The sequence below is a fragment of the Eulemur rufifrons genome, chromosome 6 (genome assembly GCF_041146395.1).
Source record: "Eulemur rufifrons isolate Redbay chromosome 6, OSU_ERuf_1, whole genome shotgun sequence".
Taxonomy (NCBI): Eukaryota; Metazoa; Chordata; class Mammalia; order Primates; family Lemuridae; genus Eulemur; species Eulemur rufifrons.
In genome coordinates, this window is record NC_090988.1 from 65183917 (window position 1) to 65210680 (window position 26764).

Sequence of the window (26764 nt, forward strand, 5' to 3'; positions counted from 1 at the left end):
AAAGCAGTTGTGATGATGGCAGAGGGAGAGGGACTCTTTTAGGATCTCTGTGTTCAGCAAATTTGGGGAGTCCTGAAGAGGAGGCAGTGTTCTCTGGACCCCACTTGGGAGGACCCTGGAGGGAGAGAAGGAGGGCCAGGAAGGGAGCGGGGGACCCAGAGCCAGCCCCATGGTCCAATGAGAGCAGGTGAAATAAGTTGGTCAGGGCAGACTGGCCAGGGCTGCCTTCCTGGAGGGCTGGAGCTGGCCAGGTGGGCTGAAGTTACCGGGGGGAAGATTGCTGGGTTTGGGGGAGGCTGAAAGGCGGGTAGGGAGCAAGCCACTTCTCCTCTTCAAACCTTGGCTTTCTCTTCTGCAAAATGGGACTAACACCTCCTTTGTGGGGCTGCTATGGTGATGCAGTGTGATGATGCAGGTGGGGTTTGCAGCATGGGCCTGCACGGGGGAAGCACTCTTCCCGGTCTGTCTCCCTTTCCTCCTCCCTGGCCTGTTTGTCCCCACCTTTCCAGGCTGGTCTGGGGAAAACCATGCATTGCCCCCAGAGGGCCTGGGTCTCGGAGATTTTGTAATGGCCCTGGCAGAGTTGCAAGTGTTCTGAGTGGCTTAAGGGAAGGTCAAGGCACTGCTGGTTCAGGGCCTGGGGGTGGATGGTGACAGGCAATGATGAGGTCGGAGGGGGCTGGGGACCAGAGCTGGGTTGGGGACTGTGGTCTAGGAGACGGGCCGGGGATGTGAGGGATGGAAACCTACAGATCTATGGCCATGAGAGGGGGGAGGCCCTCAAACCCTAACGCTCAGACAACCTCCAAGACAGTTCTAGTAATTGTCTCTTGCAGCTTAGGACCAGAGACAATCTTGCTTTCAAAGGAGTGTCCTTTTATTGCCACCCCCTCCCTTTTGTTTTATTTTTTCAAATAAGGAGTTAGTTCACTCTGTGCTGGAGCCAAGGGGAGAGTTTAATGAAAATCAATAGAGAAATTAAAGTGGGGAGAGGGGAGGAGGACTTAGTTTCAAGTCCAAGAAGAAAATCACCGAGGGCGAGGTACGGGAAAATTGCTGCTTGTCTCCGTGCAGCTCCGTCACCCCCTCCAGTTTCTTGGGGCAGCTTCTTGGCATCAGGATGCCCTGACATCTGAAAGCCTGGGCTGGGTGAGAGATGGAGACAGGGAGGCCTGGACCCAGCTCTTGAAATCCCAGAGGCCTTGGGCAGCAGGGAGTGGGCTGCAAGGGGGGTGGTGGGAGGCTCCGCGTCTTCAGCTGCTGTTTTACAGGAGTCTCTCTCCACTGCCTGCTCCCTGTACGATTGCAGATGGTCAGAAATAGTTCATTTTTGCAAACTTCCCCCCAAAATAAAACAAACAAACAAAAAACAACAACAGAAATAAACCTTTAACCAGTTTTCTTATCCTTTTACCCATTTGCTTCTCACAGTCATTTTGTCAGGAAGGCAGGGAGAGATGGGCGTGTTACAGAAGAGCCAGGTGAGGCTGGAAAGGGTAGAGATACCTGGGCTGAGAACCCTGTTTTTTTTTTTTTTTTTTTGCTCCCAGTCATAGGTGTGGCCTCTACCCCATTAATTGAAAGGTGTCGTGGTGTGTAGACCCCAGGCAGCTACTTTACCTTGCTAGAGTCAGTTCTAATAGCTGGGTAGTGAGGAAGGCACTATGAGTGACAGGCAGAAAACCTTTGCTTAATTTGATTTTCAGCCCCTTCTCTACCTAGGAGTAGCTCCTGGAGAGAGGGAGAAAGAGAATTCCTCCGAATGGGGGCCCCAGATGCCTCCCCAACCCTCGTCAGGGCTTAACCCACGTAGGATTATCAGGTTCTTCCCCGCTCACACCCCCGACAGTGGCCTTCAACTGCTCTAGGGAAGGGCTAAGTCTGTGCAGAGAGCCCCAGCGTCCCAGGTCAGCTGTCTGTGCTGTGACTCTGGCTGACAGTGGAGAGGGGTAGGGACTGGCATTGCCACTCTCCCCAGCCTTGCAAGGGGGTGGCAGGGTCTGTGACAGCCTTCCCAGAGGAAGTGTGGCTTGTTCACTTCCACACATGCCAAGGCTCTCATCCTACCTTGAAGGTAGGGGCGGGGGCGCTTAAGGAGGCCAGGATGCCAAGAGAGGGAAACAATCGGCCACATGCCCTGCCTCCCCTCTCTTCTTCTCAGAAGGCTGAGATCGTGGGCCAGTACTGCCCAGACTGAAGGAAAGCCGTGCTGGCTCGGGGGCTGCACCATACCAGCCAGGTCCAACCTGATTGTGGTGAAGGGACAGGGCTGCCTGGCAGTCTGGGTGTCTAAGTGCAGCGGCAGGTTCGCAGGAGCAGGCTCTATCCTCAGGGCTCAGCGGGACTCCATGCGCTGTACAACAGCGGCCCCTGGTGGACAAGAGCATCAGTCGCAGCTCCACCCGGCTTCCTGGGGCTGCTGAGCTCGTGTGCGCTCTAGGCCCGGGACCAACAGTGAGGGCCTGTGTGTGTGTGTGTGTGTGTGTGTGTGTGTGTGTGTTGGGTGGGGGGGGGGGAGGCGGAGAGGGGAGGAGGATTTACAAATTCAGGGCAACGAGGGCTTCTTCTCGCTTCTTCCCACTGACCCAGCCTCCTCCAGGAGGAGGATGTAGATAAATCTCCCAGTCTAACAGGTCACCAACTTTAAGGCTTCCCCAGAGAGTCTGTGCTGTCCCTTCCTGGAGTGGAAACCTTCCAAGGCCTCCTAGGTCCCACTGTGAAAAATCTTAACCCCTCAGCCTGGCACTGAAGGTGTCCTCTGTACAAGCTGCCTCCAGCACATTGCCCTCTTGGTAAACAATCCTGGGTTCATTGCCTAGTTTCATCACTCACTGGGTGTGACCTTGCACCCCTCTGAGCCCCGTTCCATCCATCATAGGTAAAAGTGGAGTGATAATCCCTGTCTCGCAGGTTGTGAAGACAAAAATGAATCGGTGCTGTATAAATGTGAGTTATTTTCCCCTTCCCACCAAATTCTTCCATCAATGGCCCCCAGGGCTTCCTTGCCTTGGAGCCTCTGCCTCTGTGGGGTGTCCTAACCAGAGAGTTCCACCTCCACTGTTGACATGCAGCTCAGACGCCTCCTTCTCTGGCCCTCCTTCCCAACTGCCCTCCTCTCTCCTTGGTGCTCACACGATACGTGGTGCTGCTCCTGGACCATGTCCCACACTGCCTGTCCTTGGGGCTCTGTCTGGTCTTCCCCACCAAGAGACACTATGTCACCCACCCTTTCAGCCCATCAGGGAAGTGGCTTGCACACACAGGTGCATGAGGTTTGGTGTAGGACCGAATAAGTACTATTTCAAGCATTTTGGTGCATTCTTGGTCATTGAAGATAAGAGCATCCAGAGCCAGAGAGGTGAAGGGATGTGCACACCCACATTTCTGTGATCAGCTGTAGGGCTGAGACCAGCCTGGAGAATGTCTGACTTCACTCAAAACACCCTGGCAGGCTGCCGTGAGCAGTTTCAGACCCTAGTGTGGGGTGGGGGTGGGGGGAGTATAAACATTGTAGGGCCCCTCCGCAAAGACAGAGTGGCTAAAAACCTTTCCATGGGATTTATCCCCTTTTGCACCACTCAGCCCTGGTAATTTTCACCAGCTTCTCCTCTCTCCCTGTCTCCTCTGCCTCCCCTGGCCCCGACCCCAAGTTTTTAGGTCACAAGCAGAATTCAGGAGGCTGTGGGCCAAGATGAGCTCTGCGAGTCAGCTGGAGATAAGTCAGATGAACAGAAGGCACTTGAGACTGGCCTGCCTCCTGGGGAGAGCCCTCCAGGCTGGGTGTTAGGGGAGAGACCTGGAATCAGGCCTTTCCTTGGTGCTGGTTTGCTGGTGGACCACAAGGAAGTTTCCTAATCCTTGGGAGCTTCAATTTTCTCATTTGGTGGAAGTCCTTGTTCTGCTGGTATCATGTGGCATATGAAGTCATTTTGTGAGATGCTCTGCGACGAGCACAAATTTGAAGGTGTTGAGATAGCTGGGCTGGGGATTCCGGTGCCTGTTCTCTGGGGTTGGGGTGTGTTCAGAGGGTGGTGATCCTCCAGGAGCTGTTAGAAGAGAACTGGGTACCTCCCTACCCCTGCGAACTCATAGATGGAACCCTGTGTTTGCGAGCCTGCTCTGTGTGTGAGCGTGTGTTTGTGTGTGTGTGTGTGTGTGTGTGTGTGTGGTGGGGGGGGGTGGTGGTGAGAGGCAGTGGGCTCTTCCACAGGGTAAAATCTTAGTCAATGTGCATTTCCCAGCTGGGCCCAAAGAAGCAGGTGGGAGCAGAAAATAAATCAGAAGTGAGATGTAACTAGGATGCTGGTGCTGGGGAGAAGGGACACTGTGGCTGCAGGGAAGCCAGGGTTGCTCAGGGCATGGGACAAGGTGCAGAGGTGGCACTCTCAGCCACCAGCACTGGCTTTCCCTGGGCTTCTGGAGTGGGGCATGTGCTAGTTTGGGGGGAAAAGGGGAAAGGAGGGGCTTGAGAGGGTGGCCGGAGGTGCAGGTTTGGGGGCAGCATTTGACTAGGGAGGGTCCACTTCCTGGGAACAGTTTGGCACTGACAGCACAGCATTGACAGCGGGCCAGCCCTCAAAGCCCAGAGCTGGAAATGGCACCCGCTGCCCCGTGGTGGCAAGTGATGGGTCTTCTGGTCACTCACAGAGACAGAGACAGGGTGATGAGAAAGAGGGAGAGATTCACAGAAGGAAGAGAGAGGGAGGGGAGATGGAAAGACACTCACCCAGCTAATGAACAATCACAGTTTCGAAAGGAGTGTTTCATTCTCTCTCTGGGCTACTTCAAAAATATTAATACAAATCAGGTTATTTGTAGATTTGTGATAGCTGGATGTGCAGTCCCCTGCTTGTGACTTACTTGAGTGTGTGGTTGTCTCTTATTATGGTTTTAATTTTTTATCTTCCTGATGAGGAATGATTTTGAATACTTTTTCATATGCTTATGGCCATTTGGTTATCATCTTTTGTGAAATGCTGGTCTGAGTCTTTTGCCCATTTAAAAATGCTGAGTTGTATTTTCTCATTGATTTATGAAGTTTAAAAATTATATTCTATATACAAACCCTTTGCCACATATATAGATACATAGATAGATAGATAGTGAGCCCGTGGTTTGCTTTTTCATTCTCTTAATGGTATCTTTTAAGAAATAGAAATTCTTAATTTTGTTAAAGTCCAATTTATTGATTTTTTCTTTTATAGTTAGTGCTGCTTGTGTCCATTTAAGAAATAGTTGTTTTCTCCAAAATCATGGAGGTATTCTGCATTTTCTTCTAGGAGATTTATTGTTTTGCCTTTCACATTTTGGCTTGTGATCTATTTCAAATTAATTTTTTAAATGGTGTTCAAGGTTCAGTTTTTTTTCCATATGGATTCTCAATTGAGCCAGCACCATTTATTGAAAAGACCATACCTTCATTACTGAATTGAAGTGATGCCTTTTTTTGTAAGTAAAGTGGTGATATATGCATGAGTCTGTTTCTGGACTGCTTTTTTCTCTGTTCCATTTGTCTTTTTGTCCATCCTTGTGTCAATATGGCATTGAGTTCCTGTAGTCTAATAAATCTTGATATTTGGTAGTATCAACTCTCTAACTGTGTTATTTTTAAAGATTATTTTGGTAATTATTAAACTTTTTGTATTTCTCTATACATTTTAGAATCAGCTTGTCAATGTCCACAAAAACACCTCCTGAGATTTTGATTGGGATTTTTTAAAATTTAAGATAAATGTTTAGATAATTGACATCTTAAACAATATAGGATGTTTCAATCAATGGACTTAGTAATTTCTCTACTTAACACAGACTGCCTAATTTCTCTCAGCAACATTTTGAGTTTTCAGTGTGGATATCTTATATATCTTTTTAAAATTTATTCCTAGCTATGTTTTTATGCTAATGTAAGTGGTATTTTAAAATTTTTATTTTCTAACTGTTGGTGCTAATATATAGAAAATGCAATTTCAATATTGCATTTGCAATTTCAATGCATTTGCATTTCAATATTGCAATGATCTTGCCAACTTCACTTATTGATTTTAGTAGTGTGTAGATTCTTTTGGGTTTTCTATGTACACAATTATTTATGTGTAAATAATGACAATTTTGCTTCCTATTTTCTAATCATTCTACCTTTTTATATTTTTTCTTATCTGATTGCATTGTCCAGTACAATGTTAAATGGGCGTGATAATAGTGGATATCTTTACTGATTTGGGGCAGAACACTGTCAATATTTCATTCACTATTTCATTGTTAAATATGATATCATTATCATTTTAAGGATTAGCAAACTGAGGCTCAGAGAAGGTAACTTGCTCATTTCACCAAGAAGTCCAGACTTTTCTCTCTCTGAAGGCTGTACCACTCCCTTGTATTTTAGGTACCTTTAGAACAGTGATGCTCAACCAAGATGTCCATGAGACTTACCTGAGGAGTACTAAAAAATAATGATGCCAAGACTCTACCATAGACCAACTAAATTCAAATTTCTGGTGGTGAATCCTGGATATTAGTGTTTTTAAAACTTTCTCAGATGATTCTAAGCAGCTAGGGTCCAGGCTGAAAACCACTGATCTAGAAGCACTTTTGGTACAATTCAGATCCTAGCTGTGCCCAGAAGTGCTTTGCTGAAAACTTGATATTTTCATACCTAGTAATCCTAATCAAAGGGAAATCCACCCCCAAATGCCTTCAGAGCGTTTCTTTGAAAATCTGCTATAAGGAAAATCATCTTCTTGACAGGGAAATTATTTACTATATAAACCTTTAAGTGATTCAATCTGTGATTTCTCTTTGCCTTAATAACTCATTTCTGCTTCCTATGACTATACATCTCCTTGCTACCTCACTGATTTGCCTGCCAAACTATTTGTATAATCCCTTTCATCCATTGTTTAATTCCCTGTTACATATTAATATTTCATTTATCCACTTTGGCACTTAGCTTTAAACCAAAGATTCTTGTTTGAAATAGCAAACGAAGTTGAGTGGAGTCTGGGATATATTAGTCTGGGGAAGGATAATATTATCCCCTTCGTGGTCTGTTTTAGTTTCTGTAGCTTTCTACTGAGCTGTCGGCCCTACTACCACTCCATAAAAAAGACACCTCATTTTATACAGGGAGTCTTTAACCTCCTGGATTGTTTGCAGACTTTACCCTGAAACTTGTCCTTATCTGGTTTACACCCCACATTTGGATTCTTCTTCTGCCCCATGGGTTCATTTATTCCACCAAATGCTTTGCCCCGTCCCTTGGCTCCTCTCTTGCCTTTGCTTCCTTGGACATGACCCTTGCTCCCCTCTCTGACTATCATTGAATTTTCCTTCTGACTATACCCTGCACAAACAGACCCATACTACCTGGACCTAGGAGCAAGATTCCAGCTGCTTTGTGATTCCCACTGGTCTTGTGTTTTTCTGCAACCTTTAGGTGTTTGAGTGGACAGAAAGGCAGATTAGATTTGAGAGTCTTTAGGTCATTTTCTCTCTCTTATGGTTGGCTTTTCATTGCATTCACATGATGCTGTTTAATGATTACAATCTAGCAACCAACTCCTCTGCCTTTCCCTGAAAACTAAATACACAAAACAAAAAGAATCATAATTCCCCCACAAAGCAAAATTAAGAAGTAGCAGACTAGCTAACCAGTAATATGTGATACACCTTTGTATACTAGCCTGTGTCCCTTAGATAATTGCATAGAAGCCACCACTGATGCTTTTCTAATTATTAGTAGGAGGAATGTTGCTCATAAATCTGACATGTTTACTGTACGCTTTGGGTTCCTCAACTGCAGGGGTTCTGCTATGGTTTGATTGTATCCCCCAAAGTTCATTTGTTGGAAACTTAATCCCCAATGCAACAGTGTTGGGAGGTGGGGCCCAACAAAAGGTGGTTAATGCCATTATTATGGAAGTGGGTTAGTTATCTCTGGAGTGGGCTCCTGATAAGAAGATGAATTCAGCTCCCCGCCCCCCGCCCCCCAACCCTGCATGCTTCACACATGCTCGTTTGTCCTTCTGCCTTCCACCATGGGATGGTATAGCAAGAAGGCCTCGCCAGATGTGGGCCCCCAACCTTGGACTTCCCACTTCAGAACTGTAAGAAATAAATCTGTTCTTTATAAATAACTGAGTTTCAGGGCATTTTTATTATAGCAGCACAGAACAAACTCAGACAATTCCCATGCTGCTTCTCCCACTCCCCAGAAAGAATCCCAGCATTCACCAGCTCCCTGTGTATCCAGATTCCAGGTGCATCGGCCTGCTGCCCAGATGATGACCAGACCACACCATCCTCATCACCACTTGCGTGCTTTCCCACTAGGGAGTCGGGCCTCAGGCCCAGGCCCCTCCCATTCCACATAAAAGCTAATTATCTATAAGTGCTTCAAGCAGCAATTTCTTTAGGGAGGTGAAAGTGCTTGATTAGATCGTTCTCTTGGCATCATCAAGTTTACAACTGGGGATGGGAAGTGGGTGGTTTGGGGGTGGATACTTCCCTAAAGTGGGACCAGTGTTTGAGGAAGCTGGCCTCAGGCTGGGCTACTCCTGGGCCCATCAGGGAAGCCGAGCTGAGCAGCCCCTGTTGACCTGGTCCTGTCACCAACACCTCCCTTCTGTCTTGCCCAGAGGCCCCTCCAAAGGAGGCCTAGGACAAGGAGTGGGGAGACCAGGATTGGTCCCGGCACTGGCATTACCTTGCTGTGTGGCCTGCACAATCTCCTCTCCTCCCTGGGCTTTCGTTTCCTCAGCGCTCAGCCCAGACTTCATAAGCTAACTGCTGTGTGTCTCAGCTCCTGCAGAGAATTCGGTGCAGGAGCTGCCCTGAGTGGCTCAAATCTTGTGGGGGGATGTGCGCGTAGCCCAGTGAGATCATCCAGCATGGCGTGTGCTCTAGATGAGGTCAGGCCGGAGTGGTGTGGCAGCGGAGAGGACAGAGACCACCTCTGTCTCAGGGAGGTGGGTCCGTGTTCACAGAGGAGGTAACTTTTGACTTGGATCTGAGAGGGGAATTAGGAGAGAAAATAGGGAAGATGACCACTTCAGCTTCAAGTGAATTGGGTTTGAGGTACCCATGGAATATTCAGGAAAATTATTTTTGGAATTAAACATAAAATGATCCAACAGCAGTTTGGAAACATAGATGTGGCTCTCAGGAAAGAAGGCCAGGGCTGGAGGGCTGGGCCTGGGGGTAACAGCAGTGAGTCATCGAGGCCACTTGGGTTTGGGTGCCGTTGTCTGGTATGGGACAAGATGGGCTGGCAGCAAACCTGGCATATGCCAGTTTAGTTGGATGCGAAGGAGGAGAGGCCGAGAGAGCAAATGGTAAGAGGTCCTAGCTAGGGAGGGGAGGAGCGCAGAAGTGTGGTGTCATGAAGTCCCAGAGGAGAGTGGGCCAAGGTGGAGAGAGTTCTCAGCAGGAGCAGAGCTTACAGAGAGGACAAGGGAGAGGGGGGCTGAGAGGCGGGGTTTGGGTCATTTTCCCTAATCCTTTGGAAGCATATGATTCCTCTCTGCACCCCTGGCTCCTTTCTGTCTCACTCTGTCCCATCCTCTCAATGTTTTCTTTCTGTCTTTGTTTCTCCATCACTATTTTACTTGTTCCTGCTTCATCTCTGTGTCAGTGCCCAGGTCAGCACCTGTTACATGTAGGTGCATAGTAAATGTTTGTTCAACTATAGAAATGCAGAGACAGTGCTAATTTTCTCTCTCCTTCTAAGGGTTTGTAATCACTCGTGTTATTCATTGTTCTTGGTCAGGAATTAAAACAGGAATTGTTCCCATTTTAAGAGTCCCAGTTCTGGGCTGCATGATCAGAAGATGTCCAAACAAGTGGGTCAACATGTGGGTCCCAATTCAAAGGTTTGCAGTGGGGTCTCAGTCCCAGAGGAGGGTGCAGACAGGAGCCCTGGAGAGCAGCCCACACAGGAGACTGGAACAGGCAGAAGAGGAGTGAGCTTGGACTCAAGGTGCCATGTCTAGGAGTGAGGATCTGCAATCTGCCAGGCGGGACTGGGAGGGAAAGATGGTGCCATTATGTGGCAGGCACTGTATACGCAGTCTCTCATTTAACGATTGCGATCATCCTCTGAGGTTGATATTTTTATCCCTATTGTATAAAGGGAAAAGAAAACCCTATGAGATTGGCATTAGTATCCCCATTTTATGGATCAAGGCTCAAAAAAGATAAGAACCTTGTTCATCTAGTAAGGGACGGAGGCAGGATTCAGACCTGGGTGGGCCTGACTCCAATGCCTATGCATGTTCTGACACTATAGGAATTGGCTTGGGAGCGGGGAAACCTAGAGCCCCGTGGTGTGGGGCCCGTCAGTGGCCTCCCGCTGTGGTGAGCTGGGCTGGGTTGGAGCTGCTGAGATGGTGATGGATACCAAGATCAACCTGGTTGGGGCAGCCTGCTGGCAGCAGGCGAAGTGGCAGGTCAGCAGCATCAGAATGAAAGGTCAGGGAAATTTGGCTCCTATGAAAATCCACCAAATAGAAAAGTAAGCAAAAACATATGAACAGGCAATTCAACCTGCAAAAAACAAAAGCCAAAACAGACTAAACCACAGCAAAACAAAATGATATATTAATAAAAAGATTCTCAACCTTATTAGTAAGTGCAGACATGCAGGTTAAACACAATGTTTGTACCCATTGAATTGGCAAAAATTTTAAAATCTGACAATACCAAGTATTGGCAAGAATGTGGAGTTAAGTGCGGTTAGTATACACTGGTGGGAGTATACATTGCTGCAACTTTGTTGCAAAACAATTTGGCAATGATGATAAACGTAAGGATGTGCAAATACCATGTCCTAGGAATTCCACTCCTAGATTGAGACCTTTAAAGAAACTGGCACATGTTTACTGGGAGACATTTAGAATATTTATAGAAGCACTGTCTATTATAGCAAAAACTGGGAAACCACTTAAACACCCGTGGACAGGAGAATGTATAGGTAAATTGCAATTGATTTGTGCAATGAAATACCATACAACAGTGAAAATAAATGGACTCTAGCCATATGCAGCAATAGGAAGGAATTTCATAAACATAATGCTGACTGCAGAAAAATGCAAATTGCTATAAACAATGTGATACCACTTATGTCAAGTACAAAACCTTGTAAACCAAACAATATATGCATGCAATAAATCTCTAAAGAAAATAAGGGAATAATGAGCACAAAACTCAGGGTAATGGCCCATCCAGCTGGGGAAAGCAGAGGTATGAGATCTAGAAAGGGGTACAAGGTGGTTTCTTGGTTTTCTTTTATTTCCAAGACTAGAATTTCTGAATATTAGGCATATACATATACACATATAGGTGTTAATTTTATTAGTTTTATACCTTATACATTTGACATATATTTTTTCTCTTTTAAAGGGATGATATATTTCATAACTAATAAATTACCAAAAGAGATCTGAACCATATAAAACAAATTAGAAGGAAAGCAAGACAAGAAGCAATTGGCAATTGTATAGACAGGACTCCACAGGACTTTCTGGGGAACCAAAGGGCAAAAAAGGAATTGGGGTCCATATCAGGCTAGGGGTACTTTCCTGGGGTCAAGAATCTGTGGAATTTATGTCCTCATGTTGGCCATGTCTCCAGTATTGTCTTCCTGTAGCTTCCTTTGCTCACAATGTCCCCTCCATCTGCAATGCCATTCCTCTACCTTCACTTGTCTAAAATGTGTCCTTAAGTCTTAGGTCAAATTTTACTTTCTCGCATTTATTCCCCATTTGCTGAAAACCTATGTGCCAGGCCTGGAACAGCCAAGAGTGGACAAGGTGTGGTCCCCAGGCTTGCCGAGGGGAACAGGGAACACAGACGGACAAAGGAGCAGAGGCTCCTGCTACAATAGTGCTTCTCCAAATTGCTGGTGCATAAAGGTCAGCCGTGGACCTGTCAAAAAGCAGATTCCCAGGCCTCCCCAGAGATTCTCCTGGACTAGGTCTGCGTGGGGCACAGGAATCTGTTCTTAAGAAACTCTGCCTGAATTTGATGCAGTTGGTCCACAGACCTCACTTGGAGAAACAGGGCCCATCGGTGGGATAAATGCTGTGATAATAGCAGAAGTGCTTGGACATGGGAGCCCTGAAGAGGGCCACCTTTCCCCACTGAGGTGTGGGCACTAGGTCGGGGCAGCTTCCAGGAGGCCTCGCCTTAGAGCCTCCTCGTTGGAAGTCACGCACGGTGTGATGGTTATTTATGGATGTGAGTCACGTCCCCCACTGTGGGGGCCCTCCTCCCTGGTGCACCTTTGCTTCAGCACGGAGGCCTGGCATGCAGTGTGTGCTCAGGAAGTTTTACTCAGCGGGTTTGCAGAGCAGCATTCTGGGCTGGGGAGTGGCCTGACGTCCAGGCCTTGGGTGGCACTGGGCCCTACGGGCCACCAAGGACTTGGCCTCTCTGGCATGTTCAGTTTGGCCTATCTCCGTGACTGTGTTGGGGACTAGGGCAGGATACTGGTTTGAATTTGACCAGTAATTCCCACCTGAGTCAGGGATCAGGTCGTATCTGTAACCAAGATATGATTAAGGAGACTGGATTGATTGAGACATTTCCACATTAGAGATTCTGTAGCTTCTCAGCAAAGGCCTCGATGGGTGCAGGAAGGAGGAAAGGGGATGAAGGCCAGACAGGCTAAGAGGTTTCTTATGTTGGCAATAGAGGTGCTTCCTGTTGCTAGGCCCAGAGCACGTCCCCTCCTCTGCCCTGAGCCCAAATGAGGCCCCTCTCGAAGGGCCCATTAGTCAAACACCTGGCGTGAATCCAGTCCTGCCAGGGGCCGCCTGGCTGCTGTTTGTTCCCTTTTATTAAGCACATCCAGGTGAGTTTTATTGCGGACAGTTCCCTGGGCTCCTGTTTCCACATTTGTCTCCTTTGAGTCCGAGATTGCCAAAGGCTTTCACAGCTAATGGACCTTACAGCTCCCAAGAGCCATTTAAGGGAAGCACAGAACTCACAGGTGGTAATTAGTCAAATGAAACAGACCTCTGGAGACCCACTGGAGCTGAGTGGCAGGAAGAGGTAGGGACAGGAACCTCAGGCCTGTGGCAGGTGTGGGGGGTGTCAGCACAGGCTATGCCTCACCTCTCCCTACCTCCCACTTCCAACCAGGGAGGGACTCCTTGGTGTTTGGTGTCAGGGTCCTCAGGCAGGCTGTGTCCAGGGGTGTCTAGGGGCTGCAGTAGCACCGATGACCTAACCTTGACAGGTTACTGCCCCCCTTTTCTCCAATAGGTCTCATGTGCTGACCCCTTGGTGCAGGTGGAAGGCTGAGCTCAGGTGCCATTTCTCAGGAGGCAGTGTCATGTCCTGTTCAAAACCTGGGCTTTGAAGCCAGACCCATTTGGGCTCCAATCCCAAACCAACTACTTTAAAACCAACTACATTGATCTGGGGAAAGTCGGTGAAATTTTCTGTGCCTCGGTTTCCTCGTCTGTAAAATGGGGATAATAATACTGACCTCAGAGGGTTATTGTAAAGAGTAGATGGTCTAATAACATATGGACTCTACCTAGAGTATGGTACCTGGAACACTGTAAGCACTTGATGAGCAGAAACCATTTGCATGCCAAGAGCACGGGTGATCGAGGCTGGAAAGCTGACGTCTTTATCTGGCATTCATGTCTGTCTGCCTTGCTTCTCACTGGTGGGGCACAAAGAGCAAGGCCTCCAGGGAAGCAGCCCCGCTTCTGCGGGGAGAATGGTGAAGAACAAGATGGGGAAGGAAGACTGAGCTCAGCCTGTTGCTAAATCCAAGGAAGGGAGGAGGGAACCAACATTTTTTGAGCATCTCTTCTGGATCACGCATTGCCTGCTTTGTCTCTTTCATCCTCCAATACCCTGTTAATGAAAACGGAGTCCCAAAGAGGCTAAGTGACTCATGGCAAGTCGGATAGCAAGGAAAAGGGGGCTGGGATGGGAGCTCAGGGATGTGAGATTTCTAAGTGACTGTTCTTTCTACCACCTTTTGCTGTGGTAGAGGACCAGGGTCCAGCCTCTGGACTCTTGGCTTGATGTCTGCTATCTAGAAAGCCCGTGGGAGGTCACTGATCTCCGCTAGACTCAAAGGAGAGACCTCCAGGTGCTAGAGTTTGAATCATTCTGGAGGTCCTGCCACCTGGTTGTCTCTGGCCCCACACTAGACCCTGGGCTATTCTGGGAAGCCAGGCCTGGCCGTGTAGGGGGTCTTGAGTTGGTCTCATTAATGGCATGAGCAGTGATGCCCTCCCAGCATGCACAGGGAAGCTCCCTCTCTCCATCTGCAGGTGGATGGCGTTCTGTGCTTGGCCGACATCCTGACTGACGACAGCCACTCAGAGGCCACGCGGGCTGAGGCTGCAGCCGTGGTGGCCCAGGTCACCTCCCCACATCTGCCCTTCACCCAGCACCTTAGTAGCTTCCTGGAGAGCATGGAGGAGATTGTGACAGCCCTCATCAGTGAGTCACCTTGGGTGGGTGGAACCCTGGGGAGAGGGCCTTGGCACTGTTGTCTGCAAGAAGAGCCAGGAGGGCCTTCCTGTCCACTGCTCACTGCACCCCAAATGTCTCCTGCATGGTGACACTTGCTGAAATCCCACCATTAATGGAGCAGAATTAGGCTTGGAAGAGCTCTACTGCCCAGAGTTTCCTATTAAAATTCACACAGCCCCAAAAGAAGCAAGTTGAGTGGTGGTCAATTTGGGATTATTTGGCCTTTCAGAAGGGGGTCCAGGAAAAGCCCTGGTCAGGGGGAATGGGGCCTCAGATTTTGAGGTTCAGATTCTGGACCTGAGAAATTCTGATAGGCTTTGTTTCTTAATTCTCAGTCATTGTACCCAACGAGTGTGGCAATGATGACCAGGGCAAGTGGTTTCTCAGAGAGAAATCCCACCAGCAGTCTCACATTGTGGGGACTTGAAAGCGTTGACTCCTCTAGAATGATCCTAGTCAGACACAGGTGCTCCTGGCAGGAGAGTCATAGCCCATATCTAGAATCTGCTGTTCTCCTAGCTTGCCTTTGCTACACTGAGGAAACTACAAGGACTTATCTGGACACAATCCTCAGGGAACTAGTTTTACAAACCACCTCTTTTCTTTTAAAAGTGCTGGTGGTGATCTGTGTTTCTACTTCTCTCCCTTTCTCTGTTGCTGTCTCTATATCTGTATCTTACTGAAACTTAAGGAAAATTAATTTCATCAGAAAATTTAGAGTCAGCTCTTGGAGTCACCATACCAAGGCTGGGAATATCTGGGATAGCACAGAACACTGGGCTAGGAGGCAGACCCTGGGTTTGGGTTCTGGTTTTGCATTTATCCATTCAGCAAGTAGCCATTGACCATCAGGCGCTGTGTGAGATCCTGCCATTCATTGCCATGTCACACTGCAGGGCTCTCTTTACAATTTTCCTAATATATAGAACAAGAATTTGCAAGTCGTTTCTTTCAAGGGTCCTTCTAGGTCTAGGATTTTAAGATCTGCAAGTACTTCGCACAGAGAAGACATCAGGTAAGTTGACTTTATGGCTGATTCTAGTTATGAGGCCAGTGGTACCCACAGGCCAGGCTGGGAGAAATCAGTTTGCCAACATCCCACATTTATACAAAATTGAGAAAACACGGAGGCCAGTTGTTGAAAATCTTGGCTGGAAGGAGCTCAAGAGACCGTAAACTCCTGCGTCCACTCTCGAGGAGAGGAAATCTAGGCCTGGTTGAGGAGTTTTCTCAAAGCCACAGGACAGCGTTAGGATTCCTTTGTGCCAGAAGCTTCATGCTCAAACATCTGCCAGAGCTCAGCAAGACACATAATTGAGTTGAAGAGAGAGACGGAAGAAGAAAATAAGGGGGTTTGAGTCCTATGTTGAATCAAAAAGCCCATGCACCGACGAAAGGGGATGGTCACTGCTAAACTCCAGTTGATTGTTGCCATGTAGGAAAGGCCTAGGTTTTTTACGATAAGACAAAAATGGTAAATTTTATAGAAAATCTCCCAATTTATAAATGTTATCAAATAATAAAACAAATAAACCAAAACAAATGTAGTCCAAACGACCTTTCACTGTTGTCGTATGTCCATTCCTGCTTCTGTGCCCAGGCTGGATTTCCCCCTGGAGATGAGGAATCTTCCTATTTATTTCATCCTGATGAAGATGTACTGTAGAGTCCACTCTGAGACTCAGCAGATACCTTCTGGGCGGGAAGCCAGGGCTCTGTTCTTTGGTGGGAAATAGCCCTCCAATTTCTTGCCATTCCCTGGAAACATTTATAAATGAGTCACTGGAATCCTCAATTTAATCTTCCTAACACATCCCAGGTGACTCAGACTATAGTTCAAATAAATGTGCAGCAAAATTAAAAGGCACTTAGATGGTTGTGTTAATAATTGCTGTGTCGGCAGCAACAGCAACTGCATGAGAATGAGGGGGAGTGTTTGCACCTAGAAGAAATCTTACAGCAAAGTGGGCCACTGAGTTCTGTAGTCTTACCCCAAACCCTGGATGTAGGGAGATGGCTTGGAAGGGATTGAATGGACTCTAGTGGTTCCCCCAAAATTATATGTCAGGACAGTCATTGGATAAGGGAAATCACAGAATTCTTAATTCCTTGGCTAATCTGTTGTCCCAGCCCTGAGAGGTTAAATCAAAATTCTGAGTTGTTTAGGGGTCACACCTGGGCCATGGGGAGCAGAGCTTCCGAGGGGCAGGCATTACCCTCCTGGTAGGACTGAAATCTAGGTCTGCATGGGCATCACTGGGAATGAGTCAAAGAGGCTGAGATACAAGAAGCAACCTGGAATATAGAAAGAACGGGAACTCTGGAGTCAGGAAGACTTGGATTTGATTCCAGCCTCCAACAATTACTTACTGGCCGTAAGACCATGGGCAAAACACTTAACATTTGAATCCTCAACTCCTTCACTTGCAACATAGTGATAAAAATTGGATTGTTATAAGGATTAAATGACTTAATGAGATTAAAAAAAAAAGTATAGCAGTGCCTGGCACAGAGTAAACATGCAGTGCATGGTAGCTGCTGCACAGCTACTAGCTTCTCTGAGACTCAGCAAGTTGTGAATGGAGACAATCATTTTCTACTTTGAGGGTGCTCAGAATTTACTGGCACAGTGAGAAGCACACTGCAGGTGTTTGACTAATGTTATTGTCTGTCCCTTTGTAGGTAGGGACCAATGAGTGCAGTCACTGGAAGGTGCTAAGAGGTGCCAGTTGCAGCATCAGAACCTGGAAGTACAGACTCTTTGTGGGGAGGGAAGAAGTAGGGACCAGGGTAGAGCATAGTTCAACTCTTTCTCCCGAGCTTTCTCTCCTGGGGCTATTTTCCTGAAGTGTGGCCTCTCCTCCCGTGGCTTTGTAGAGGGGTTACCAGTAGGGCCTGGACCCAAGAAGCACCTTGATTGGTGGTTACGTTGGAGCTGAGGATCAGAAGTCAGGTCCCTCAGGCAGGGGCAAGCCCCATGGACAGAGCCCGCTTCCTCCCGAAGTGGGAGCCCATCCAGGTGCTGTGGAGCCCAAGGGCGGATGTGTCAGGTGCTGGGGGAGCAATGGGGCACTCTGCTCCTTAAAGGCCCTTAGTACAATTACAGATGGTAAGTGGGGGGATCTGGTGAGGGCTGGGCTGTGACCACTAGGATCACAGAGAAAGACCCTGGCATTCAGAAGCTTGCTGTGGGACTTTTCTGCAGCCAGATGACACTACCCTGGGGCCAAAAGGAAGTCCTGAGGCTCTGCTGATGGCAGCAGGAGAGGTAGAGTCACTTTGTTTTACCTTTAGCCTCTTCCTTAAGGCAAATTTCGCAGCAGTCTAGCGTGCATTACTACAGACACAAATGGACAAAGACCTCTTTCCTGCCTCACAGCCTTTGTACGTGCTCTTTCTTTGGTGTAGAACATTCTCTTCCCCAAATATTTTCATGACTGGTCCCTTTCCTCCAGGGCTCAGTCGTAAAGTCACATTTTTAGGGATACCTTCTTTATGCACCCCAGTGGGCCCCTAGTTATTCTCTGTCTTAGCACTTGTTTATTTTCTCTTTCATATTATCAGAATTTTGCAATTATATTAATGTTTTAAAAGTTCATTTTCTCTTGCCCACTAGTAGAAGGTAAGCTCGCCTGTTTTGGTCACTGTGCCATCCCAGTATTGATACTTGTTGGATGAAGGAGTGAATCAAATCACATAGCAGGTCTCAAATTCCAGCTTTGCCACCTATGTAGACAGTCACTTTTCCCCCTCTAGTCTACTTTCCTCATCTATAAATTGGATGTTATAACATCAGCCCAAATGTTCTCCCAGAGCTATTATAGGAACCAAATGAAATAACTGATAAGAAAACACTTGGCCCCAAAGCTATTTTCTTCCTCTATGCCATCCAGAACTGTGCCAAGAGGCCTCATCTGGGGAAGTTTTCCTGCTGGCCTCTGCGGCCCTTGCCAACATCACCTTCTTTGACACAATGGCCTGTGAGATGCTCCTGCAGCTGAATGCCATCCGCGTCCTCCTGGAAGCCTGCAGCGACAAGCAGAGGGTGGACACGCCTTACACCCGGGACCAGGTGAGAAGCTCAGAAGGGAGCAGGCCTATAACCATGGAGACAAAGCGTAGGAGGCCAGTGCTTAACTTGGGGGGCAAGGGGGGACAGCATGGCCTGGCAGCACATGGTCAGTCTCATTAGACTGTTTTTTCTGGCACTCCGAGCTTTGCACTCTGTAGGAAGGTAAAGGAATACGTTCTCAACATTTCTCATTGACTTTGGAGCCTCTTTTTGAGCCCCTCCCTGCCCCCTTTGCTCATTCCAACCACAATAGGGCTATCTATCTGCACTCAGACTGCCCATCCCGGGAGGCAGATAGACCCATGGGAAGGTCCCTGGACCCCCTCCAGTGGTCTGTGTCCCAGTCGAGCTGGTGCCCATCTGACATTGTAGTGCGTTGCTTCCCTCTCTGCCCCCATAAAGAACCGGGACTTGCAGCAGAGACTTCATTCTGGGACTCAACCTCTATATCAGACTCAATTCTTTTTTCTCTATTTGGCTCCATGAAAGATTTTGTCTTACTGTTAAAAGTGTTTGGAAGCGTAGAATGAGGAGGTTTTAAAGGCTCTTTAAGCTCTGATGTCCTGGAATTTTATCCCCTTCCACCTCTGGCCACATTCGGCCTCCCATTTCCCTACCATGGGGTGGGGGTGGTAGACCAGGTGGGTTTTACGTCCCTGTAAATTCCATCAGGCTCCTGAACTCTAAGTAAGAGGAGCCTCTAACCCTCAACCCCGCTTATCCTTGTCTGTGTTTTAGCCCCAGCCTCACGTTTCTTCCAGTCTCATCTCTTAGCTGAAGCTGCCACAGCTCTGGGTTCTAGCTCCCACCCCAGCCGCTCCAGGGAAGGCTTCCCTGCTGGCCTCAGCTCTCTGGAGTTGCCTCCTTTGCTTAACGTCCATACCTCAGAATGCAGTGTTGACTTACCTAATGACATTTATTCCTCTTAGTTATTTCATGTGACTTTTTATTTTTTTCCCCTTGGGGCATGATCTGTGTTCTGTGCTTCCTCACTATTTCTTAAGACCTCTAGCCCGGAGCTGGCACCCTTGGTGAAGTTCCCCAAATGCGTGTTTGGGGCATAAAAGGAAGAAGCAGGATGGCACTTCATCAGTTGTTTCATACACTTACAATCACCTATGCAAGGGCAGCTAACCATAGAGGCTACCACTCAGAGAGAATTTTCTAGCATCTAAGCATTTGCATATGAGGGTTCTAATAATACTGTGACACTGGTGATGTTTGCCCCATTTTATACCTGAGAATATTGACATTCAGGAGGATGTCCCCAAAATCATATGGTTGGCAAGTAGCTAACCGGTTTTTAAATCAGGATTAAATTTAAATGCTGGCTTAGACCTTGAATTCTGACTCTCATTTGCTGCCATCCTTGAAAACGACGCGAAGGAGGTAGCTCAGCTGTGGGGTCAGAGACACTGGGTGTTGGTCCTGCCCCGGCCAGTTATTAACTGGGTGACTTTGGGCAAGTCAAAGCCTCTTGGGTATTGGTTTTCTTCTCTGTTAACTGGGACATTAATGTCTGCCTTGCAGGATTATTAGGAGGTGAGTGAGATAATACATGTAAGAAACTGATATAAGGCTTAGTCTCTACTAAGTTCACCAGAAATGGTGAATATCATTAACTTTCAAACCTGATACTCCATAGAAGAGCACCAATAGTGAATTATCCAAAATCCTCAACTTGGCCTCCCAAACCATACATGTATGATATGGTTCCAGACTTCCTTTCCAGTCTGATCTGTTACTCTTAAGACTTGGACAAGCCCCCGTGGAGCCGAGGCATGGCAGTACCAACAGATACACAGTGGTGGCCCACTGGGCTGGCCACTGGCCCAGCTGTTTCCCAAGGGGGCACACCCAGTGTCTACTGTGGTCACAGCCTTTGGTTGCGGGCAGGGGGCTGGAGGGCCCACCTGTGTGATCTGCCTTCCTCTGCCCTTTCTTCAGTTAGATGCCTCCAGTTGCTGGGTCTCTCGCCTACCTGACATGATTTTAGGTCCCTTCACCTTCAAATGCTTCTCCTGCGGCCGACTCTGGTCATTTCATACAAGATCCAGTAGTGAGGCAGCAAGAACAGAAATTTTGGAGTCAGATGACCTGGGTTTGAAACTTGTCTACTGTTAATAATCATTTCACTTTGGGCAATTCACTCCGAGCCTCACTTTCTTCATCTGTAAAATGGGGACAAATAATACATACTTTATAAAGTTGAAATAAGAATTAAATAAACTAATGAATATAAACTCTTGGTACAGATCTTGGCACATAGAAACTATTAAATCAGTGGAAGCCACTGTTGATGTTATTATTAGTGGCCCTGGAGTGTGTGGCACACAGCACTGAATGGAAACCTCCAGAGAGGAGTTCCCTAGTCTGTAAAGTGGGCATGACCTCTTCCAGCTCGGGCAGCCTGTGACTCTATGTGCAGAGACCCCTTTCTTATTTCAAAGAGTGACTGGCCCCCCTCTTGAAGCCTCACTGATTCCTAGGAAGGAAGGGCTCAGGGTAGGGAGAGAATGTGGTCAAGCTGTAGGCAGAGAGTTCTCTCTGCTTCTGGAGCCAGGAGTTTTCCCGTGTCCCCACTGTCTGAGCCAGGCATGTCTCCCATGTCCTCAGGATGGCTTCACCTTCTGCCCTGGCTCAGAGCAACCACTTAGCTAGTGAGAGTGCACCCATTACAGAAACAAATGGCTCTTTCCTGTGGCGGAGGGAGGATTAAGGTGATCAGAGGGCTCTCTGTAATGAAGACAAAGAAGATGAATTAGCCTTTGAAGTGCTCACCGCCCCCTGAGATACTTAGGAGATTAAATGCCCCGTGAGGCTTCCGGTAATGAATCTGCCAATGATGCCAATGCTGTGCAGAGCCTCTTGGTCTTGGATCTATATACTTTGTCCACCTCTGTTTGGACATCTCAATGAGAACCCCTCCACCATCCTGGCAAGCTGGCTCCACTTGATTTGTCCAACAGAAGCCTGGCTGGGCATGCCTCTCCTGTGCTGACTCTTGGGGTGTGGATGGTGGTGAGAGTAGCCTTGGGCCTGGCTCTTCCATCCCTTTCAGCTAATCTAGAGAGGGGCAGCGTGGAAGGCCTGACATGGGCAGGCATCAAGAAGAATGCCCTGCCTCACAGGCAACTTGGATAGTCCTGTGTTTTCATACCCAGGAGGTATTTTCCAGGGGTTGTGCTGCCCAGGGAATCCAGCTACAGGCTTGACAAGGGAGGTGGGAGAGGGACTACCTCCAGGCGTGCTGGGGAACCTCTGCGCTGCCCATCTAGCAGGGACAACCTAGGAGGGAAGGAACCCGGCTATGTTGTCTAATCCACAATGGAGACTTTCCTGAGCCTGTTTGTGACCTTCAGAAATTAATTGCTGTCACAAGGGTAAAGGGTGCTGGTATATATTTCTCATAGAAATACATCATCTATTTGACATTTTAGAATGACCAAATTTTATAGCATTTCTGGGCTTTCACTGTGAATACCATTTATCAGAAATGCCAGTTACTACAGATTGCAACTTTGACTCACATCTCAAAAGCTCTCTATAGTTTATAGAGCTCTGTTATGTACATATGTGACATATACGACGTATTAGGGAAGAGCATAAACAGCATGGGTCTTGGGTTTAGACCTGAGTTCAAATCTTGGCTCTGCCATTTCCTAGCTGTGTGACCTTGGACAAATCACTTAACCTCTCTGAGCCACAGTTTCCTCATCTGTATAAAGGAGATAACAGAAATAATAATATTTCCTCCCTCCTCATGTGATTGTGATGATTAGATGGGATAATGCTCATAAAGTATTTAGAACCAAAGTGGGTAGTCAATATCAAATGGGGCCGGAGTCTCTACTAGAAGTAGGCATTGGGATGGGTCTGAGACAGGGGATATGAGCTTTGGAGCAGGAAGGTAGAGTAAGGAAATGTAGTTAATGTAGTGGGGAGTGTTGTTTGGCGTGGATCAATGTGTGGTATGTGTTGTTTCAATTTGTGTGGGCATACGCAAGTTGCGTGCACGTGTAGGGGTGTGTATGTGTGTATAAGGACCGTAAGCCACCTCGAGGGGTGTGTATGTTTGTTTGTGTATGGAGTCATATGCAAATCAACCTATCTGGAGAGGTTTGGAGGAACCCAGGATCGTAACACTGAATCCTGACTGTTCCCCGCTGCCTGGCAGGGACGGGGAACCTGCAGCCTCAAGGCCACATGTGGCCTTCTAGGTCCTTTAATGTGGCCTTTTGACTGAATCCAAACTTTACAGAACAAATCCTTTTATTAAAGGGGTGCAGCAGAGAAAGATGAAGCTTTTCTTGCCTCCTTTGGTACTTATAAAAGAACAATCTTGAAATCAGATTGTTCCCCACCCCTGGAAAGGCAAATCAAGCACAGAGAATGCGTCCTGGCATTTACGTGCTCTCTAATACTGCGAGGTTTACACCCCGACATCCATGCAGTCCCCAGGGAGGGGATCTGGTTCTCACCGCGGGGAGTTCTTTGGCCTAGCTCATCAACAGCCTGGGACCTACATCCCAAACAGCTTTGTGGCTTTTGTGGCTCTCTCTCCTGAGCCTGAATCTCAGCCCTCCAGTCTCGCCTCTTCTCCCTGATGGGCCGGTGAGAAAACCCAAGTGCCAGAAAGAAGAAGCAGTGTGTTTGCCTCCAGGCCTAGGCGGGTGCCCTGCCCGTCTCCTCTCTGGCCTTGGGAAAGGAAGTGTGCTCAAAGAGACCACACCTTTCCTCTCTCAGATCCCTTAACTCTTCAAACCAATGTCCCTGTCTGGATTCTTTCTGCTCTTTGGTAGAGGATGTGGTATGGAGGGAAGAGGGCAGGGCAGAGAGAAGCTCTGAGCTTCCACTAACGGCTGAAAATGATCTTGCTTGCTGGTCTCTGGGCTGCAGTTAACACTGTTGCTGTCTATTGCAGAGGGTTAACGCAGTGATAATAGAAATCTAAATATTCCATCTGGCAATTAAGGAGTAATTCTGATTATAGTCATATGAACTGTTGGTCTTTTTGTCCTAATTCCCGCACAGCGTAAAAGTAATCATAACTTTTCATTGAATGTATGCCAGATTTTCTGTGTTGTAAATTCTATTAGATCAGAGCGCCTGCCTCTATTTGGGTGTCCTGATTATTCTTCACCTGCGTTATATGCAGTTTTGTCTTCAGTGTTGGTTTACAGCATAGCTAAAGAAAGGGGACGTGGGCAGGACCAAGGGTGTGATCAGGGCTGACTGCTGAGACACTGCTGAGCATGAGTGAGGCAGCCTGGGTCACACCTTGGCACCAGCGTGTGGACAAGGGTTTTCAGAACACCTGCTCTGGGCCAGCACAGGGGGAGCCTTTTCCTCTGCGTGTGCTGACATCAAAAGGCTTTGCCGGCCTCTTTCCTGCCACACAGGGACATTTCTTCTTGAACCAGTGGGACATGGGAAGTCCCCTGCTATTCTGGCTCAATTTGCTATTTACCTCAATTTTCTGAAAGTCTTTGGAGGCCAAGAAAAAATAATTTCCAAATGCCACAGAAGACAGCGAGCACACACTTTGTTGTTCCTTTGGTGGGAAGGGCTCCTCCTGTTCTGGGACTAGGACCACCTTCGGAATGGATCTCACTTTAGCAGTGCAGCTTGGCGTCGCCGGTGCTCAGCCCTGCGGGCCAGGCGCTGAGCGGTGTTGGTTAGTGCTCCTGGATGCGGTCTTTGCAGGCCTGGGTCCTTTCAGGCTCTACTCCCCAAAGGCAAATTATATTCATTTTATTTAACAAAGGATGCTTGATGAAACATTAACTCATTGAACGCTCATAAGGGTCTTACGAATTATCTTATTTTTATCTCTTGTGGTGGCCCCCAAAGATGTCCATGTCCTAATCCTCTAAACCTGTGAATAATATACTTTCTATGGCAAAGGGGATTTTGTAGATGGGATTGAACTAAGGATCTTGATATAGAAATATTACCCTGGATTATCCGATGAGTCCAGGGTAATCACAAGGATTCTTAAAAGAGGGGGCAGGAGGGTCAGAGTCAGAGAACAAGATGTGATTAAGGGAGCAGCGGCGAGAAGGATCGCTGCCAAGGGCCAGGGAGCGCCAGCAGCCTGGAGAAGCTGGAGAAGGCAAGAAACGGACTTTCCCCTACATTCCAGAAGGAACGAAGATGTGTCAACACCTCGACTTTTGTTGTGTAAGACTCAGTTAGGACTTCTGACCGCCAGAACTGCAAGATAATCAAATTGTGTTGTTTCAAGCCACTAAGTTTGTGGTAATTTGTTGCAGCAGCGATAGAAAATGAACACACACCTTCATTAACCAAGGCACAGAAGGTTGGGTGACATGGCCAAGGTCACAAGGAAAATAAGTGATAGAGCCAGGATTTAGGCGTGTGTTGAGCCACACACTTAGCTTTGACATTACGCTGCCTCCCACCTAGGGCCGGGCTCAAGGGTGCTGTCCTCTGGATTCACCAAGTAACTAACTGCAGGGGGAACAGTGCCTTGTCACTAAGGAGGGATCCAATTTAGCTGAACATCATCAGACAGGACTGAATTAGCCTGGGCCAGGGGAAACTGTCGGCCTGGCTCCTGCACTCTGTCCCCTGACAGCATTGCTATCTTGTATCCAACTAGGTGAACTAGTTGCCCCTAAAATCCCAGCGGTGGGCTTGGCTGGGAGGATAAACATTGACCTCTTTCCCCTTTACATCATGGTGCATACTAGGATGTTTCAAAAGGGGGACTCAAAGCAGGGCGTAATTGGCATTTATTCAAATTGTGCTTAATTGAATACTTCATCTGCACCTCCAGAAAACCACATGGGGTACAGGCTCTGTAAAGAGGAAGTAATTTTCATTAACAGGATCTAAATTAGTCTGACACAAAGACCTACTTGGTGCCTGTGACACGGCTAATAATTACTGTGTAATGAACTCGTTGCTGCAGACAAAGCTTTCCTTTTCCTTTTCCATTTTGTACCTCTCACCCTTCCTCCCTGCCTTCCTTCCTTCCTCCCTTCCTCCCTTCCTTCACGAACCTGCATGCCAAGCAAGTGCTTTTATTCGGAGAGACCTCGCTGGCGATGCTGGAGTGTAGCAGCCCCTGTGGGTTGGGAACAGAGGCCACGCTCCCTGCTACTGCTGACAGCCCGGAGAAAGCCAAATAAACTGTAAACTGACGTGGACTTGGCCTCGTACCTCCTCCCACATAAGGCTGTGCACATTTTATGCCTCTTGGGAACCTTCAATTTTTGACTGCGTCTTCGACTCAGCTTGTTCCCCTGATTCTTTCCTCTCAGCCCACAGACACTTTCAATCTAAGAGTTGGGGGTGGAGGGGGGGAAGAGTTTTCAAGTACTAAACTTCCTTTAGTCCTGTTATCTTTTTAAAATGCAAATATGAGTCTGTCACTCCCCTCATAAAACATCTGGTGGTTCAGAATTGCCTTTAGGGTAAAGTTTTTGGGGTGTCCTCCTGTCCCTCCCCTGGCAACCCTCTCCAGCCATGCTGCCCCACCCAGGCCCCTAACCCGGCCTGAGCTGGAAGGCGCTGCACACACATGGTGGCTGCAGCAGCCTAAGAACATGGAATCCCTTTTCACAAGTGTTTGGAGGGAAATGGGAAGAGAGAGAGGTATTCTATTAATACGGCAAACTTTTTCCTTTCTGCTTAAAAGAAGAAATTTTTATATACATTTGTGATCTAGAGTAGTATGCCAATATTAAACCAATTAAAATCTGGGTAATACTCTGTCCTGGTAGATATCACATTACTATCCAGTTTCAGAATTTAAGCCTCCTGAATTGTGTTCAGGAGACTGTCAGTTTGCTGTCTCAGAGGTGGGGACCTTTGCTTATAGCATGCTGCAAGCTTTGAAGAAACCTTCCAAGAGAAAGAAGCCTGTGTTTTTAATTTTATTATTTATTTTAATTACCACTTGAGAGTGCTGTTGGCTTCTGTGAAAGTGGGTGAATTTTCTTGTTGCTGTTTGTGCTGGGAGCAGAGTTGTGGGTGGCATCTGAGTTAATAGGTACAGTGGTGTATATATTCCAGTAGGGTTTTGGTACCCTGTAGAGTTTGGGGTCCCTGGAATTCGTCCCTTGCTGGCCCAGTTTTTAATCCAGTTTGTGTTGTGAGTTCTCTGTGCTCCCTTCATTATACTGGGGATATAGGTGAGGTCAGTTCTAGCCCGTGAGGTCGTAA

The 26764-nt window shown here is 47.6% G+C and overlaps 1 protein-coding gene across 1 annotated transcript in view; it reads left to right on the forward strand.

Moving 5' to 3' along the window:
- The window catches only part of INSC (INSC spindle orientation adaptor protein), a 126988-nt gene that overhangs the window by 91260 nt on the left and 8964 nt on the right, over positions 1 to 26764 (forward strand). Inside the window, exons 8-9 of the mRNA XM_069469638.1 lie at positions 14295 to 14466; positions 18393 to 18571. Of these exons, the coding sequence (XP_069325739.1) occupies positions 14295 to 14466; positions 18393 to 18571 (351 nt within the window). The remainder of the gene's footprint in view (positions 1 to 14294; positions 14467 to 18392; positions 18572 to 26764) is intronic.